Source organism: Amphiura filiformis, chromosome 19 (assembly GCF_039555335.1).
Source record: "Amphiura filiformis chromosome 19, Afil_fr2py, whole genome shotgun sequence".
NCBI lineage: Eukaryota > Metazoa > Echinodermata > Ophiuroidea > Amphilepidida > Amphiuridae > Amphiura > Amphiura filiformis.
The window spans coordinates 21,502,931-21,523,668 of record NC_092646.1 but is presented as its reverse complement, the minus strand read 5'-3'; the positions used below and the strand labels follow the sequence as shown (position 1 = coordinate 21,523,668).

General features: G+C 38.4%; 1 protein-coding gene across 1 annotated transcript; it reads right to left on the bottom strand.

The window, feature by feature from the left end:
• Positions 1 to 12,169: 12,169 nt before the first annotated feature.
• On the bottom strand, positions 12,170 to 18,173 carry LOC140140438 (craniofacial development protein 2-like). The gene is made up of 2 exons (XM_072162198.1): positions 17,454 to 18,173; positions 12,170 to 12,220 (listed from the first exon to the last, which is right to left on the bottom strand). Exons 1-2 carry the CDS (start codon positions 18,171 to 18,173, stop codon positions 12,170 to 12,172), a joined length of 771 nt encoding a protein of 256 aa, XP_072018299.1.
• Between the last annotated feature and the right edge of the window lie 2,565 nt (positions 18,174 to 20,738).

Here is a 20,738-nt window from a genome sequence, read left to right as displayed (position 1 = left end):
AACTGTAATTGTTTGTAGACATTTTACACTACAAATTCTATACTGAAACTACCTTTAACTACTCAAAAGGATAAAAACAGTCGAATTATAGTCGAGGCAATATCGAATAACTGTGTGACAAAAAAAAAGGAGTGAATTGCAAGAACATGTAACTACACATTTTTTAATTGCTTTTGTTAACTTTTTTATTTCCAGTAATTTCACAATATCAAAGGATATCGCCTTTTTTGTTGTCATGCCTAGTATGGACTCTTTCATAATCCAAGATGCGGTAATAGGTATGTTGGGCGTTATCGGCAATTTACTTGTTTTAATGGTATTTGGAAGAAAGAACATCCAAAAACCGCCTGCTGTGATCTTAATTTTGGCAATTGCGGTTGGAGATCTATTGATTTGCTTGATTCTTTTACCGATGGATATAGGATTGTTTTTAATTAACGGCATGTGGCACTACAATATAGCAGACAGTGGCGGTAACGACAATTCGACATTGGCTAACGACATTGCAACAATTGCTGATATTGATGTAATAACCGGCGGCAACAGCGATAAATCAAGCACGGATAACTTTCTTGGTGATATCTTATGCATGTCTTTATATAGCGTCGTCTACACCATTGAGGTATACATACTGTTACTACATGGCTTGATAGCAGTTAATCATTGGTGTACGGTTTGCCGTAATCCAAGTAAAAAGATGTCACGAAAACAAACCATAATGCTACTGTTGTTAATTGTTCTCATGGGCGCCAGCATTGGGATCCCGCACGGTATTGGTCACCGATACACCACAACTGATGAGGCTTCTTATATGTGCATAGAAGCTCATTACCAACCAGTTTTAATTGCACTCGACTGCTTCCTGTTTATTGCTGCCTTTGGACTCATAGCGGGGCATAATCTTAATATGGTTTTACATGTGCGGAGACAGCAAAGGCAAGTTCGCAATATTGTAATTCGTTTTGAAAATACTAGCCAACAAATACGAGAAGCAGAAGCTAGTGTAAATCGTAGCACTCAGATAGAAAATTCTCAACGTGATTCAAGACCAAAACCACTCGAAACTGATAATCGAATTAGGAAAAAAGACCACAAAGAAAGTACCACGATCGCAGAGATTTACTCAATCCCAATTGTGTATCAGCATTTATCGGTACCTAGTACATCTGGCACACAGCCGCAATCTTCACACGGTCTCCAAAAATCAAATAGTCAAAACAATAGGCTAAGAGAATCACCAGAATTGGTCAACGATCAACCGTCAGTGATAATAACACTACCGCCAATGGAATCCTCAATTCAGCGAACGCATTCGTCATCAACTCAGCAAGCACCTGCTTTTCAACAAAAAACATTGGGCCAAATGACTAAGATACTTATAATCACTACCACCATATTCGGTTTACTATATCTCCCGTCTCTGGTCATTTTCGCAATTTATAGTGATAAAGACATGGATGCCAAAGTTTACGAAAGCAAAATTATGGCTTTGGTTGCTGACGTATTGTTGTTAAATCACATAATAAATCCAGTTATTTATGGTATCATGTCCACAAAATTTCGCATAGAAGTAAAAAAAAGTTGTACGTCGTAGGTTTAGGCTAGGCTAAAATGATGTGTACCAAAGCGCGTTCCTTTTTTTCTTAGCGTGTCCATTTCAACTGAAACGGCAAATTCATTTTTATGTGCTTTTTTTGTAAATAATGTTTCTGCCATAAAGTTGTGAAATTATGAGAAACACTTTGACAAAAATATACTTCATTCGATTTTAGGAACAACACAATTGATATTTGTACTTCAATTGTGTAATGAACCTCAATGTTATGCTGTGTACTTTTGAACACTCGCAAATGACAGTTCAAAGTGTTAAAAAATGCATTCCGCATTCCCTTTTGAACCTGCCAACACTCTCAATTTTGCAACGATTAATGTAGTAGTGAACAACTGGTTGAACCGTTTGTTGCACTCTCTTGATGCTACGTACTTTGAATAAACATGTGTGCATGCAGTGCTTATATGATATAATTACTACTAAATTACTACTAAATTGCAATATGTGTCAACATTAGTCTTTTGGTAAAGGGCTCGTAATTGTTAGATGACAATTTCTTTGCTCTTTATACAAATTACACCATGTGTTTTCGGGACAACTATGTGTTAGTGCACTAACACATAGTTGTCCCGAAAGTATGCATTTTGTATTTTTGGGACAATTATGTGTTCGTACAATATAAATAGCCAAGAAATTACTTTGAGCAATTACGAGCCCTTTTCCAAAAGAAAATTGACACCTATGGCTGTTTTATTGGATTTATATTGTCATATAGGCACTGTATGCACACAGGCATGACAGGTGTATTCAAAGTACGTAGCATCAAGACAGTGCAACAAACGGTTCAACCATTTGTTCACAACTATATTATCCGTTGCAAAATTTAGAGTGAAGGTCTTTGATACATAACATTTTTTAAGCCTTAGTTACATGTCGTTTGAAGAAGCAAGGCTCATAAGTAACATTTGTGGCGCAATTTATATTTTGATGAAAAGGGAACATGAAAACGCACATTTTAAGCCATGTTGTAAGTTGTGAAGTTGATAGTATGTTTTAATGAAATAAAGACATCGTAAGTTCAGTTTCAGCAGCTTAGTTTTGCTGTTACATGTAAGACTCATGTAAGTGCCCCTTACGATAGTCTCATACACTCGTTTGGTTTAAGTTTGAGTGGAAGTACAATATCTACGATACAATACTACAGTGAATAGGACATTACTTTGGGATGCGAGACAATCTGTACTCGTTTTTAGGTTTTTGAGTTCAACACTAAATAAGTGTATCACTAACGATAGTCTTGTACTCAAATTTGGAACAATTGTAGAATGTAAGACTGCCGTTAAGTACCAATAGATAATGCACGATTTATACACGAGATATAGAGGGCTCAGTAGTGATATTTACAAGTGAGGCGAAATCCTCACTAACAAAACTTGGTAGGTAAATCGTGCAGAGTTGTGCAGAAAACACCAGAACCAGAAAAATTTTGGTTTTGCTAGATTAACTTTGCATTTGTTTGTAAATGATCTGGTGAAAAATAAATCTTATTTCATAATTACACTCGTTCAGATTCTCCATTCTTGTCTTCTTTACCAACGCAGTCAGTCACTCATAAGAAATAAATATAATCCTGTTTGGAATCCATAAGAATTAAATTATGCAAATCTATATTCTGAATGGAATCATTCTGCTCTGCAACAACCACAACCACCCCACATGATATACCATGATTGCCTGACAATAGTAACCGAAATGTTAACCTGAGCTTTATTCCTGAAACCACCAGTCCTGTTCCCGGGGTCCTCTTGCATCCCATGCAGTACCATTGTACACCTCTTCCACTCCCGGTCCCCGCACTCCGTGCATCGGCGGGTATTCATGTTCGTCGAAAATTTCGCGAAATAAGGGGTGTTTTCAGATGAAGAAACGCGATTCGCGAAACAAAAAAAAAGGGGTGGTTTTTTTTTTCAAACCACGTGTTCGCGAAATTGAAAAAAAGGGTATTTTCATCGAACAGCCTACGCGTTTTTGCCAGAAAAGGGCATATTAGAAATAGCTTTGCTCCAAAGCCGACCTATTTTCCACCCAATAAAAGAAAAACTGAAAAACCATGGACTTTCGCGGTTAGTGGGGTGGGGTCATCAGTGGTCTTTCCTGCAGTGTGGCCCTGTTGTGATGTTGGTGAGCCACTGGCTCGCTTCGCTCGCGTGCCTTGCCTTCGGCAAGGGATAGTGCAGTGGTCTGTTACTTCTGAGCACATATGTGTTGGTGACTAAATGTAGTTTTGCCTTAGCATGCTTAGTACTGGTAGTGATATCATGTTTTACTATACATTTTCTTCCCTTGCTTATTTTACTCGTGGATCACTGGATCTTCTTAAAGGGTACACCGAGGGCTCTGGCCAAGAGCTAATTAGAAATACCGTTCGTGTTTTAGCGAAAATAGGAGTATTTTCGAAGGGCAAATAATTCGCGAAATCGCTAAAAAAAGTGGTGATTTTCTCCTAAAAACTTTCGCGAAATAAGATGTAAAAGGGGGTGTTTTTAAAGTTCACCGACAAGCATATGAATACCCGCGGATGCACGGAGTGCGGGGACCGCGCTTCCACTGCAATATGTGACCCGGCAGCACAAATGAGCCGTAAATTCCCTAAATTGTATTCCGAGTTACGGTGTAAAATGTGTACGAAGGTCATATTCATCGGTAACTTAAGCTGGCCCGACATCCGTCTTATTTCGATAGTCAAAAACTAATCAATAATCCTGAAGGAAGAGACGGATAACCACTGGAAATCTGTAGTTGAGCCCCTCTTTAGCCAGGGGGAGTTTCCGAAACTGCTTGAAACATGTAATTCCGATCTGTCTTGGAAATCCATTATGTTTTCATTACCAAAGGGTGTGCTTAAATTTGCAATCAATGCCTCCATAGATTCCTTGCCATCATTCACCAATTTGAAAAGATGGGGAAAAAGGCTTACGGACAGCTGTCCCCTTTGCCAGGGGAAAGGTACTCTCCTGCACATTTTAAATAATTGCCAAAATATGCTGGACAGGTATCTATGGAGACACAACAACCTCATCCGTATTTTTCTTTCCACATTTCAACAGTCGGAGGCATTTCGTAATTCTCATATTAAAATCTATGCCGATCTGGAAAATTATACCATAGGGGGGGGGACCATACCACCCAATATCATTTCCACGTCTCAAAAACCGGACATTGTGTTATACTGGCCTTCTGACAAGCGAGTCATTCTCTTTGAGTTGTCGGTACCATTTGAACCAAACATCAGTAAAGCTCATTACACCAAACTTGATCGCTATTCTTCCCTGGTTGCCGACATCACTAACGCCGGGTACTGTTGCTCACTTGTTGCTGTTGAAGTAGGCTCAAGAGGCTTCATTGACGCCGACAACAAGAATAGTCTGACTCGTCTGTCAAAAGATCTCAATCTTCCCACAAAGTATTCTGATCTCAAGACCCAGTTGATTAAATCGGCGCTAATGTCATCTTATTCCATTTTCATCGCCAGATATGAAACATCTTGGAATGTAAATGAAATTATTTAACTTTTTCTTCCCGCCATGAGTATTTCCAACTTTGTTTATTTATTTAAATGTTTGTATTTTTGTCCTGCCTTGCCTGCAACCGGAATGGGTTGCAGTAGATCTGGGCTTTATATGTGTCTTTCTTTATGTTGAATAAAGATGATTTATATATATTGAAGTGGATAATAAGCTTCTACCTGGCTATAGAACTTTTAATAGCTCTGGTCTTTGTTTGCTTATATTGCTAAAGCCTGTTGAAGTGGTGGGTTACCAGGCATTGTATTTTGTATATAGGTATATGCATAACCAACAATTAACAATGAGAGAACTTTCTTAAACCTCGTTGACTTGGGGATGATTTGAAATGACCGCCAATTATGACTGTTTGATATTTATTGCCAACAATGTGGAAAAAGAGACACATGTAAAAACCTAAAAAGCTATAATTTTGTTGAAGGAGCAAAGTTTAACAAACCATAACCCCGCTTCTGGATATCGTTTGAAGTCAAATGATATACCATTTTAAGTTTATGATGTTTATTTTTAAACACGAAATAAAACAAAATTGACCGGGGAGGAATTTACGGCTCATTCGCCGTGGACGGTCACATATAATACACCATATACACAATGCATTTCATAATCTTTCTTTATTTACTATGCGAATGTTACACTTGATTTAAAGAAGTAAATGATATCCAAACGGTTACATTTCAAGCTGTTTCAGCACATCACATCAAAGCTCCCATTAGGCGACCCATTCCCTTTTAACGAATTTTTTTTTATTTAAGACAGTTCTTGTTTTTGGCGCCCTCTACGGAGGCGCCAAAATATAGGCATGACTTTGTGATTCTTTGTGAAAAGCTTCTAATTTCACTCTTGCTAGATTGACTTCGCAATTGTTTTGCTAAAATTATGCCCAGCTCAGAAATAAAACCACAATTTGCTTGGATTTTATTTTATTATTGTTTTCTGATATGCACAGGATAAAATGGTGAGCGTATATTCTTTGTTTAAAATACAAAATTAGGATTTATAAAAACACCAAATAAATCCTGACCTTTGTATGGGTTCAACCAGTTTACCGTGTGCCTTAGAAACCCGATAGACGGTGACATTTGACCATACACTAGGATCCACAACATGCTCATCTATCATGGGAACAGTTCTTAAGCCCTAATACATTTGTAGGCCTACTTTCATCCTTTGAAAATTTGGGTACACAAACTCATACTCTGCAACTTGAGGTCAAATTTTGCACTATGATTATGTAATTGAGGTTATTGGACTATGCCATTGGGATGAGACTATTGTGGTCCATAGTGATAAAATCAATTAACGAGGACTCTACTGATGGCTTTTGTTTGCTAATTATAGAATCTATATAGCGGTTATTGCCAAAGTTGCAATATGGTGGCACAATTGGGCGGAAAACTGTATGCAAACAACACGGCATATTAATTATACATGTTCTACATTGTTGTATTTTAAAACACTGAAGACCAAAATTGACGTTATTGCCATGATTGGATCATGGAGGTAGTAAGCCTACTACAACTCTGGCGGAAATTCGTTGCCACACCAGGGCCACACCAGCACGTTCTGGTGTTAAAAGCACGCAATCGAAGCTAAATATGGGATAGTTCCGTACTATTTTGTATAATAGTTGCAAATGCACATTCAGATTACACTTGCCCCTTCCCCACCCCCCACCCCCACCCCCCCATTTTCCAATGTTGGGAGACTGTAATGTAGAAATGATGACGATTTTGTCCAAATCAACATTGCAATAGGGGAGCGGGGAAGGATGTTGGCCAATTAACGCTCAGGTGTGGCAACATTTTTCGCCAAGGTTGTAGCTATACTACCTCCATGATTGGATTAAGTAAATAACTAAATCCTGTTATCTACCCAGCAATGTTTGCTTATCATAATAATTGTAACAAACTGTAGACAGAAAAGGCAAACAGACAGAAATTCAGAGTTTTAAATTAGAGAGTTGACAGGAAGTTGTAAGAGTTAAATTGTTATGGATATGATTGGTGTAAGAACGAAAAAGTTGAATGTCAGATCAAAGTCATCCGAGGTGAATTAAGTAATGTCAATCACAAATTGTTACAGGTCATTTGAGGTGGACTAAGTTTATATTTGGATTGTCAGAACACCTTCCCCAATCAGACACATTTCTCTTGTTTGGCTTGACTTTGCAAAGAGCGTCTAATTTCGGTCTTGCTAGATTTACTTCGCAACTGTTTTGCTTAAAAGTATGCCCAGCTTAGAAATAAAACCACAATTTGCTTGGATTTGATTTTATTATTGTTTTCTGATATGTTCGGGATAAAATGTTGTGCGTATATTCTTTGTTTAAAATACAAAATTAATGGACTTCTTTCTATGCTAATATTACATTATTGTTTTAAAGAGAAAAAAAAGTATCCAAACAGTTGGGCGCCCATTCCTTTTTTAAAGGAATTTTTATTTATCACACAGATCAGTGCACTTGAGCTCGTACTGTTCCGATGGCCATTTGTGCTGGTCAATAGTCAAGGTTCAATGCCCGGGTTCAATGTCACTGTGTAAACCGTACATGTGTATGCATTAACTCAAAAACCACCATTTTGAAAAAAAAACCAACGATATGAACACAACACAGGCAATTATAAGATGTCTGATCTTCTATGACATGGTTTTCTGGCATACGATAATTAAGAGCATACTTCTGATTAGAGTTCCGTGATTAAATCGGTAATGCAATGACCAGTCCTATTTTTAATGATCAAGCGTACTATACAAAAGCGTTAAATTACTTCACGAGCGTGGGTAACTATTTTGAAGCTGTGCAAAAATGGGCAGAAGAGACATTTTATGGGCACGTCGTGGAGAAACTGGTGGGAAATATAAGTGACGGAACCGATGATAAACCGCTTCGTGTTTTAGGTGTGGGGAGTGGAAGAGAAAAAAAAAAGTATAATAATAATAATAATAATAATAATAATAATAATAATAATAATAATAATAATAATAATAATAATAATAATGTAGAAACCAAAGATCTAAATAACAGTTAATGTTGTTAAAGAGTAAAACAGCTATCACATACTTTTTGGGCGGGTACGATTTTGCGCAAAATTGCAGCAAAAAGTGGAAACTTTCGTAATTTTGGGTTTTTACTGGGGGCACCAGGGGGACAAGAGTTCTGACTGGTGGGACATTTGCCCCCTCATACCCCCCCCGTGCCCCCCCCACTGATCACCAAGACTTATATACTTTTTATATTTACTTGTCTGAATATATCTGTATTTTTCTCAGGTGAACTTGAACTCGTGTTCCTGAAGAAACTACTTCTCAAGTTCCCACAAATTCATACCTGCGTCGTGGAGCCCTGTGTAAACTTAATCACACAGTATCAGCATGATCAGTCCAAAATCAAGGAGCATGCGTCGGACATTACATACGACTGGCAAAATCGTACATTCGAAGACTTTGTGAAACTTCAACCAGAAAACAATCATAAGTACCACTTCATAAGTGCATGTAATTCCATGTACTATGTCAAAAACCTGAACGAAACACTACAAAGTCTATATGATATGCTGGCGCCGGGTGGAATTCTGTTAGTAACAATCACCGCAGGTGAGTTGTCCAAGTTATACCCCAGAAGATTCAGAACGTTTGACCCCGGTGTGCGATATATGAGACGAACATTTATGTCAGGGGTGGTGCAATAATTATGTGTACCCCCGGGGTGGTGAATTCTCAAAATGGTCCGCCAAAAATTGTTTGCCCCCCCTGGCCGTGCCAAAAAATCTTTGCCCCCCCCTTTCGACGTGCAAAAAAAACCTTTGCCCCCCCCCTTTGACGTTCCAAAAATCTTTGTCCCCCCTTACACATGCAAGATTTTGGGGAACCCGAATTTATAACCTTAAATTGTCTTATCATATACTGCGAGCGCAGCGAGCAGGAAATTTGGCATATATGAACGTGCCCGTAACGTTTTCCTACGCTGTTTAGGGCGTAATATAGAAACGGTTGCTTGCCCCCCTTTTCGACCTGCCAAAAATCGCTTGACCCTTTTGACCTGCCAAAAAATGCTTGCCCCCCCTTTTGGCCTGCCACAAAAACTTTGCACCCCCTATAATTCACCACCCCGGGGTACACATAATTATTGCACCACCCCTCATTAGGCGGAGGTGCTGTGTTTAGCATTGGGTTTGGATATTTTTTTCTTTATTTTCAACCCATGTAAGTCGGTGGAAATAAAAGAAAATAATCCAATATCCAGACCCAACGCTAAATAAGGTACCTCCAATAATGTGCGTAGTCAGAGTCAACCAATAGTTGATTGACTTTTTAAAATGTGTGACTTTATATAAAAACGTGACTAAACACTGTTGGTAAAACTTCGCTCAACCCTGGTTGCCATATGAACATATCTTTTGTTGGGTAAAATATCACTTTTGTAATAAGTTTAAATTACTACACCCTCGATAAATTTGTGTCTATTTTTGCATTTTTCTCAAAACTAATAACACAGTGGTAACAAAAGTTATGTATATTATAGGGCAAGGATTCCAATTACTACACTGGAATTTCAGTGACCCAAGACAAGCGGTTCGTTATTTATGATAAGAAATAAGGTACAGCTAGGATGTACCTCATTTACGATCATATATACTGAACCGCTTGTCTTGGGTCACTGAAATTTCAGTGTTGTAATTGGATTCCTTGCCCCAATAATATATAGAACCTTTGTTACCAGTGTGTTATTATTAAAAAAAAAAAATGCAAAAATAGTCACAAATTTACCGCAGGGGTGTAGTACCCCCTATAAACACAACATATACATATGAAAAGGTTTGACTACAAAAACAATTCTCTTATAAATGCATCTACGCACAATTTACTCCTCCATACACCCGAGTACATACAAATTTCCAGCACAACGAGAATGAGCAAGTCTAGTCTCCACGCAGTCTGTGTTATACTACACGGTTAAGTGAATAGCATCATAGAGAGCTGTGCGAGATTCTAGCTGGAAAATATGCCTCTGTGATTGGTTTTTATCAAAACCTCAAGTGTTTTTATATCGAACGAAAGCTAACACTTCCCCCTTATAAAAATAAATGCCTTTAAAAAAGGAATGGGGCGCCAAATGTGAGCTTGGACGTGATATGGTGAATGCCATAGTGTGTAGATTTGGTATTGCAGTGTTGTAGGTCTCGAGTCTCGAGACCAGCTAGGCCTGGTCTTGGTCTCGGTCTCGGTCTCGGACCTGCTGGTCTCGGTCTTGGTCTCGGTCTCGGCCCTCCTGGTCTCGAGGTATCGGTCCGAGACCGGCTTCGAGACCAGTCAAATAGCACCATTTTTGGTCATTTGGCAGCCCTTAATTCTGCTCAAATAGTTTTCATAAATTGAATCATAGATTAACTAAATCTCTAATGAACATTCTCATTCTTACCTCAAGACCTATTCAATTATTTATAATTAGGCCCAATTATTAATTGTTAAAAATTCTGTATAAATTCATCATAAACAAACTCTATCTCAATCTCTAGAATCCTAGATTATATTTACCACTCTGTTAAAATATATTTTAAGCAACACATCATATTTCTTTGCATTTGTCCAAATAATCATAATTATACGTACATCATTTAAAAAGTAGCAACATTACAGTTAATCCCAGCAAACACAGAAACCCTTCTTGGTTTTCTTCATTTTCAAAGGTTACCAAATTGACGCTAGGAAAGGTTATGAAACGTTTTCTTATTTTTTTACAATAAGGTTTCAGAATTTGTTCTACATAATGATATTATAAAGTTAGCAAAACGTTTATTTAATAACGTTTGGCAGAAAATATTAACAAACAGCATTTTTATAGTATTTTCATAATAGTTATTTTAAAATCTTTCCTAAAGTCCACATTATAAACCTTACGCTTTAAAAAGCGTTGAACAACTTTTTGGGTAAATTTTATTATAATTTATAATTAAGTGAATTTATTATCTTTTTTAGAAGGAACATTTGTGTTTTCCGAGAATCTATTTTATTTTTCCTTCAAATTCCGTTCATAGCGGATAACGCTAGATAAAACTTAATGATCAAAGGCGCATCATAAAACTCTATGTGTATTTGTGTATTTTGCGCATTTCGCGCGCACAATAAAACCGACCAAAATAGGCATAAGGGATTGCTCGTTCCCTGAGACACATAAATTTTAATTTTAATGCTTCCGGCACCACTGTTCATTTTTCAAGCCCGGTCTCGGTCTCGGTCTTGGTCTCAGACCTGCCGGTCTCGGTCTTGGTCTCGGTCTCGGACCAGCCGGTCTCGGTCTTGGTCTCGGTCTCGGACTGCTTGGTCTCGGTCTCGGTCTTGGTCTCGGACAGGCCGGTCTCGACTACAACACTGTGGTATTATAATGATTTTTCTAGGAAAGAGTAGAAGATGATCAAATGCAAGAGAAATGTGTTTGATTGGGGAAGGTGTATGACAGGACCGTTTTGGATGAATGAAGCTTTCGTTTATGTGGGGTGGGGAGGATATTGCTTTGGATATTGAATATTGTTGAATATCGTTATGCAGGGGTATATGATGAATAGTATAGAAGACACAAATAAGTAAGCTCCCCCTGGCAAAATATGGGGGGTTATCCCCCACCCGGGATCTACGCCTATGTTGACCAAAAGAAAACGTTAAATTTTGATAAATGTATAACGTCTGTGATACATATACATCATCTACTTGCTAATACACTGAAAATCAAATGAAGGATAAAAAACAATTACAGAACATTCATTCTTCATAAAAGTAGCTATGGATATACAATGTTTACAAGATAAGAACGTTAATGTTTTGTACATGAACGTAACGTCTTTGATACATAGTTGTTAACGCACTGAAAATCTACAATTTACAATTTGATGATATCCAAAAGAATGCTTAGCATTGAAGAATTAAAAAAAAATTACAGAACTTTCATTTGTTAACATACACGTAGCAATGATTAACAATGTTGAAAATACAAACGTAACGTTTTGTTCATAAACGTAACATCCTCGACACATATCTATACATCCTCTGTAACATCCTCGATACACTGAAAGTCTAAATAGAGATTCTACAATGTGATGATATCTAAAAGGATTCTTAGCATTAAAAAGTAACAAGAAATGTCTTTAAAAAGACAACACCATGGATGCAATTCATGTTTCACAATTTACATTGACAAGTAGTTGGAATGAAATTCCGGGTGGGAAATGTTGTTACCACCAATGACATACTATAGGAAATTCTCAAGAATTTTATGTTCAAAGCTAAATTGAAAAATGTGTGCTAAATAGGTCTACATTTAATTTATACTTGTACAAACAAAGGGATCAATGGAAATCACATCCACCGAGTTTCGCATCAAATAAGAATGTTTACTGCCGGTGATCATAACCAGCCATGACAATCCAAATATCTATTATCAGTAACTACTAACATTGATACGACCTTGATGGTTTTAATGCTTAATTCTGATTACGTTATGACACGACTTTGAACATTCTGACAATCCAAATATATACTTAGTCTACCTCAGATGACCTTTAGCAATTTTGGCGCAGAATTATGATCGACAATACTTAATTCACCTCGAATGACTTTGATCTGACATTCAACATTTTCGCGCTTACACCAATCATGTCCATAACAATTTAACTCTTACAACTTCCTGTCAACTCTCTAATTTAAAACTCTAAATTTTTGTCTGTTTGCCGTTTCTGCCTTGTACCATTTAGCATGTTCAGTACACTACAGTTTTTTACAATTAAGATAAGCAAACATTGCTGGGTAGATAACAGGATTTAGTTACAAGCACATTAAATCAAAAATCTTGCATTTTCTGAATGAATTGAATTGTCAAATAATGTCCTAAAAACTTTATTTGTGCACGGATTTTCATCGTTGACAACACGAAATATATGTTTAATATATTAATTATTTCAATGAGAGCACTTCCATTAACTTTCTTCCATAAATAATCACAGAGTATTATCTGTTTACAAAATAAGCGGTTTTTAAGTGTATATTCAGATTTCATTAGCGTGCAATTATCATTGTCAGTACTCCTGCTGTTGCTAGAAAAATATGGCCTTGCTCATGTTTATTGTTATTGATCTTAGGCCAATAAAATAAAAATGTTTGCTTGCCCTCAAATGAATTTTCAAAATTGGGTCGGTCGGTCGGGATTTCTTTTGTTTTTATGTTTATTTTTTTTTTATTACTAGCAAACTCTACTGTTTGTATTAATTAAGGCTCAAAATATGAAAAATCAGACAATTTTGGTGTCAAAATTAATCAACTAACATTACAAAACAACTAAAATGTTGAATACAAGCTCTAAAATACATTTTTTTAACACATTACTCGTTGACTGCCGATAAAACGCCCAATAAAGACTTAGTCACCGGACCGCGCCGGCCAGTTAAAGTACATGCCCTATCACACCACTCCACACCATACATAAATTCTCCCAGTCACATTTCCCAAATATGAAATTAAAAAAGTCAAATTTTAATTTACTTCTTTTAAAGTTTGGCAGAGGCAGGGTTCGAACTCACGGCGCAACGCTTAGTACTCTATGAGCCTAGCGCCTTAGACCACTAGGCCACTTGTCTTCTTGTTATTCAGCTGAAACTTATTTAAAAATATAATCGCAACTTCAACATAGGCCTACCACGTGACAAGCAAAGGCAGAAAACGTATTATATTTTGGAATTTTATCTGCTTTAATTAATTAATGTGTATTATAATAGAGCTAAAATTATTTATATTGTTGAATTCTCAAGCGCATAGAGACAATTAATACGAGCGTCCTATGATACATACACAATACATAAAATCGATTTTGATCTTCGGCATTACTCGGTGACCTCCGATAAAACGCCCAATAACGCCGGTCAGTTAAAAAAAATGCTTAAGTACATGTCCTATTGAGATAAGCAATCCTTTTGTGATATGTCCTATCTATCTTGCGGACGCATCCGAGAAAGAGTTTACGATTCTTTTCCAGGAATCTCTATCAGCCATCAGATTTGGGAGGTCATTAATTTCTTGATTGACGTCCCTTGCCACACAGTCGATGTAGTTGAATGGTCTTCTTCCTCTTTTAACAATTTAACTCTTACAACTTCCTGTCAACTCTCTAATTTAAAACTCTAAATTTTTGTCTGTTTGCCGTTTCTGCCTTGTACCATTTAGCATGTTCAGTACACTACAGTTTTTTACAATTAAGATAAGCAAACATTGCTGGGTAGATAACAGGATTTAGTTACAAGCACATTAAATCAAAAATCTTGCATTTTCTGAATGAATTGAATTGTCAAATAATGTCCTAAAACTTTATTTGTGCACGGATTTTCATCGTTGACAACACGAAATATATGTTTAATATATTAATTATTTCAATGAGAGCACTTCCATTAACTTTCTTCCATAAATAATCACAGAGTATTATCTGTTTACAAAATAAGCGGTTTTTAAGTGTATATTCAGATTTCATTAGCGTGCAATTATCATTGTCAGTACTCCTGCTGTTGCTAGAAAAATATGGCCTTGCTCATGTTTATTGTTATTGATCTTAGGCCAATAAAATAAAAATGTTTGCTTGCCCTCAAATGAATTTTCAAAATTGGGTCGGTCGGTCAGGATTTCTTTTGTTTTTATGTTTATTTTTTTTTATTACTAGCAAACTCTACTGTTTGTATTAATTAAGGCTCAAAATATGAAAAATCAGACAATTTTGGTGTCAAAATTAATCAACTAACATTACAAAACAACTAAAATGTTGAACACAAGCTCTAAAATACATTTTTTTTAACACATTACTCGTTGACTGCCGATAAAACGCCCAATAAAGACTTAGTCACCGGACCGCGCCGGCCAGTTAAAGTACATGCCCTATCACACCACTCCACACCATACATAAATTCTCCCAGTCACATTTCCCAAATATGAAATTAAAAAAGTCAAATTTTAATTTACTTCTTTTAAAGTTTGGCAGAGGCAGGGTTCGAACTCACGGCGCAACGCTTAGTACTCTATGAGCCTAGCGCCTTAGACCACTAGGCCACTTGTCTTCTTGTTATTCAGCTGAAACTTATTTAAAAATATAATCGCAACTTCAACATAGGCCTACCACGTGACAAGCAAAGGCAGAAAACGTATTATATTTTGGAATTTTATCTGCTTTAATTAATTAATGTGTATTATAATAGAGCTAAAATTATTTATATTGTTGAATTCTCAAGCGCATAGAGACAATTAATACGAGCGTCCTATGATACATACACAATACATAAAATCGATTTTGATCTTCGGCATTACTCGGTGACCTCCGATAAAACGCCCAATAACGCCGGTCAGTTAAAAAAATGCTTAAGTACATGTCCTATTGAGATAAGCAATCCTTTTGTGATATGTCCTATCTATCTTGCGGACGCATCCGAGAAAGAGTTTACGATTCTTTTCCAGGAATCTCTATCAGCCATCAGATTTGGGAGGTCATTAATTTCTTGATTGACGTCCCTTGCCACACAGTCGATGTAGTTGAATGGTCTTCTTCCTCTACATGTTCGTGGAAGCCTCATACAGATGACATCTGAAATTATTTGGTCTTTTGCACGGTAGCAGTGGCCTGCAAATCTGGCTCGCCGTTGAGCAACGATGGAGGACACCTGTGGAACACCATCATAGATCTCTGCTTTGGTTTTATGTTCACGCCAGGATATATTTCGAACCCTCATCAACAGCCGGGTGTAGGTACCATCAAGACGGTCCTGAAGATCTTTCTTCATTGTCCAGGTCTCACTTCCATATAAGAGGATACTCTCTATGCAGGCTCTAAAGAAGGCAAGCTTGGTATTTCTTGATATGTTGGACTGCCAGATGGTGTGCAGTTTGTTGCAAGCTTTCCATGCTTGAGCTTTGCGAGTCAGAAAGTCTTTCTTGCTGTCGGCAACAAATGAACCAAGATATTTAAAGTCCGACACCTCCTTGAGTTGTGTGCCATCCCGAGAAAGGATTGGAGTTGGGTTCTTATCTCCATTAATACACATATATTCTGTCTTCTTGGAATTGAGAAAGAGGCCAACTTTGGCGGAAGCATCTTCTAAAGATGACAGAAGATCTTGGGCATCTTGTGATAACGTAGCTGTTAAAGCGATGTCGTCTGCGTAGTCAAGATCGGTTAAATACTTGTTCTTCTCTCTGCTCGTCTTATTGGGCATGATGTCAATCCCTTTGGACTTGTCAGTGTCTATCGACTGTCTGAGGAGATAGTCTACCACTATCACAAAAAGGTAAGGGGCCAAGGTGTCGCCCTGCAGGATTCCAGCAGTAGAGAGAAACTCTTCAGTTGGTCCATCACCTGTTTGTACAAAACTTGAAGGATTATCATACATTATTGCAATAGCATTCACAATCTCCTGAGGGATCCCATAATTACGAAGAATATGCAGCATGGCCTTCCGGTTTACACTGTCGAAAGCTTTTGAGAAGTCAACAAACACAATATATGCCTGCTTCTTTGAGATTTTAAGCTCTTCTATTATCCTTCTAAGGGCTAGAATCTGTGGTGTGGTTGATCTACCCTTGCGAAAACCATTTTGGTTACGTCTGAGAATAGGATCTAGATGAGGAGAAATCCTGTTGAGCAGCATAGTGTTATACAGCTTGGCAGCAAGTGCTGACAGTGTGATACCTCTATAATTTGATGGTTGTGAAAGATCCCTTTCTTCGGGAGAGGTATAATTGTGGATCTTGACAAGGCTTTTGGCTTATTTCCTTCATGGTTTCATTACAGAAATCAAGCAGTTGCTGATGGAAGAGTGGGTTTTTCCAAACAATGGCTGGTATGTTGTCAGGACCAGGTGTTTTTGACTTGTTGAGCTTGCTCAGACCTTTTGCAGTTCCTCCATAGTAAATGGACCAGTGTGTATTGGGAGATCGTCAGAGACATTGCTGTTAAAGAACGTATCTTCAAGGTTTACGTCTTGCTCTGGTTTCCCTAGTAAGTTGGAAAAGTGTAGAAACCAGTTGTCACAACGCTCTTCAGATGTATTGCCTTTCACTCTAACCACAGGAGCAGATTTGGTGTCAGTTATCTCCCGGAGGAGTTCCCAAGAAGCTGCATGTTTATATTCATGATGGAGGTTGTCAAGTTCCTCTGTCTTCTTTTGAATAGAGGACTCCAGAGTTTCTGTGTAGGCTTTATCAAGAGTAACTTTGGCCGATTCGAGGAGCTTTTGTGATGCTCGGGTGGATCTAGCATTGTGCTTCATAGATGCACTCTTTAAGACATCTCTTGCCTCAGTGACTTTGTCTGATGCAGCAATGTTGTAGGACTGCTTTGATTTTTTAGGGAGCATCTCCAGTGCAACATCCTCATTAGCCGCAACTAAGGTATCATAAGTGGTGCTAATATTGGGTTCTTGTAGCTCATCGTGTAGAGAACTGAAGCGGTTATAGACTGCTACCACAAACTGCTCACCCAGGATGGTGTCTCTGGTAACCTTCTTCCAGTCAATACGTTTCATTGGGTCTTTCATGGAAGTTCTGCATTTCCGGTAGCTGATTTGACATTTGCATGAAACAATCCTATGGTCCGAGTTCACACCCTCGAAGGAGCTGTATGCACGTGAATTCTTGATTGAGTTGATCCACTTCTTTCTTACCAGGACAAAGTCTAGTTGAACTAGTTGGCCATTAGGACGCCTATGTGTCCATAATCTGTTGATGCGGTTTTGAAACCTTGTGTTTGTGGCTATGAGGTTATGTTCCTGCAGGAAGTCTTTCATGTGGTTGCCATTTCTATTGGTTTCTTTAGCAGGTGTGAAGAGAGCATCCAATGGCCCAAGCTGAGCATTAAAGTCTCCTCCAATTATAAGTAAGTTATGAGCTGGGATGGCATTAACTGTAGAAGAGAGTTCTTGGTAGAAGGAGATAACAGCTTCTTCAGGTTGTTCGTTATGTGGACTGTAGCAGCAGAGAACTGTGGATGTTGGATTGCCCAGCAGAGAAATTTCCATAATCCGTTCATTATGACTAATAATGGACATGCAGGAATTGATGGCTCTTGGTGAGATTAAAGCCTACTCCACCAGTGGCAGCATTCCTTTGGTTCTTCCATGCTGAAGAGGTGACTAATCTGTATCCATTCAGATCTTCCTGCAAGAGGGAGTCATTGTGACAAATCCGGTGTTCCTGCAGACATATGATGTCAATGCCATAATGTGCGGCTTCATGAGCAAGTTCTTCTTTTTTGGCTAGTGAGTTGAGAGTTCTGATGTTGAAAGTGCTGATGGTAAATGGTTTTTCCTTTGTACAAATTTGTCTTGACCATCCTTATCTGCATCAGGTTTGGTCCGTCCAGGGATGGTATCAACTGGCTTTGAGATCAAACCGTCATTGATGTTAGCATAGTCTAACGGTGACTTAGATGGTCCAGACTTCATAGCAGGGGCTTTAACCCTGGTGCTTAAATGTAAACTCATATTTCTTGTCAATGGCTGAATAAGACAGAGGTCGCCACTCCTTCTGTCATAGAGGATATAAAGGAAAGGTTTCAGCACTTAGTCCAGTTGCCACCCATACTAAATCATATGGGGATACACCTGGTCGCCTGCCGAGGAGATCTGTGTGTATGTACCCCTCAGCGGCATCGGTGAAGTCTCGATTTTTCCCAGACTCAGGTGTCTCTACCCTACAGAAGTACCTGAAACAGGTATTCTGTCCTACCATGCAAACGAAGCTGAAGACTAAAACTAAATATTAAACCCTAGACAACTGGATGCTGAGAAGGAGGAAGAACTAGTATAAGCAGGAAAACACATGGAGCACCCAAAGGATGTTGAAAACATCCAGTGGGAAACCCAGCCCCTTAAGATGGTAGTAGGGTGCTGGTAAGGGTAACTTTCAGCTCCGCGGCTATAGCCGATATGTCCATTCATCCATATAATAATAGCAATCAGATTTTTGGATGGATGTTTTACACAGTGATTGGAGAAGAAGCTATGTAAATAATCAAAAGTACATGTCTACAAATTGACAAGGACAACTCCTTTTGTCAAAATTGTTTTCACCTATTGCTCAGTATGTTAATTAATCCGATTAATTACGTAATTTCGCCAGCGTATGATATATCAGTACTAATATGTAGGCCCAAGGAGGTTAGATATAGAAAGAAGAGGAACTAGATTACGTATCGCATATTGGTCCTTTGTGCCTATTAGAGTTTCTGCCAAGGGGAGGAAGAAAAAAAGGAAGGAGGGGGGAGGAGAGAGAGGGAGAGGGAGACCGATGGAGTCACATGGCTCTAAATTACATAGGCGTAGATCGGGTGGGGGGGATAAATGCCACAATATTTTGCCAGGGGATGGTCAATATAATCACCCCCAATATTGACGCCTGTGTATTGGTTTGTGTCGAAATTAACCTCATATTTGGCCATTTTATAGCCACAGAATGCCATTTTTAGCGCTTTGCGCGAATTTATTCCACTTTTGTCCCATATTTCACCAGGTTAGTTTCAATAGGCCTATGCTAAAATTTTCGCGCGCATTTGTACCATAAGGTTCACTGTACTGCAGGGGTACTTTAAAAAAATCCTAACCTAACCTAAAACATAACTTTAACCCTTAGATTGGAGCTCTACTAGAAGTAAAAATATAGATAGTGAACGAATTTAGTATTTCTATATCTATGTGAGAATGATACAATAGAGGCCCTGCATGAAATTATTGATTGGCTCCAAACAAAGGTTTTCAACCGGTGTCCTTCACCGTAGTTATGGCGGAGTGCAGTCCATTCAATCAAATGTTGTCATCAACCTATTTGATCGTAGTGCAGGATTATGTGTGTGAGACGAACTGTCACGGTAGATTGCAATCATGCTTTTGTTGAATGCATTTGAGTAGTCCGCCATATTTACGGGATGATACGTCGCATGCAAGGCCTCTATATGACATGATGAACATAGTCATTGATGCATCAGTTTTAAAATAGACTAGGCGGTTACCCATATTTGGCGGTTCTCGGCTGGGCGCGATTACCAGGCTGATGGTGACATGCCCATATGACAATTTTTACTAATTTGACCTCAGATGACCCCAGGGTGACATTGAATGACCCCAAAATGACCTAAATTTATAACTCTAAATGTTGACTGTACCTACCAAGTTTCATGCCCATATATGAGCTTTTACTAATTTGACCTCAGATGACCCGTGGTGACCTTGGATGACCCCAAAATGACCTTCACAAAATGCTGCTTTAAATGTTGACTGTACCTACCAAGTTTCATGCCCATACGACACTTTTTAGTAATTTGACCTTAGATGACCCCTGGGAGGGGACCCCGTGGTCGGATGACTTAACGAACATAGACATCTTCTTGCCAGGACAGAACTACACCCACCCACCGAGTTTGAGCCCCGTAGGACCTAGTTTCATGCCCATATGACAGTTTTTAGTCATTTGACCTCAAATGACCCCTGGGAGGGAGCCCCGGGGTCGGACGACTTAACGAACATAAACATCTTCTTGCCAGGACAGAACTACACCCACCCACCGAGTTTGAGCCCCGTAGGACCTAG

Bases quoted from the DNA above. Each gene is read 5' to 3' on its own strand.
- LOC140140438 (XM_072162198.1), bottom strand. From the start codon at position 18,173: ATGGAAATTTCTCTGCTGGGCAATCCAACATCCACAGTTCTCTGCTGC. The intron at 12,221-17,453 runs GCAAGAGATGTC...ATCACATTGTAG, and splicing joins CATCAGACAAAGTCACTGAG to AATCTCTATTTAGACTTTCA.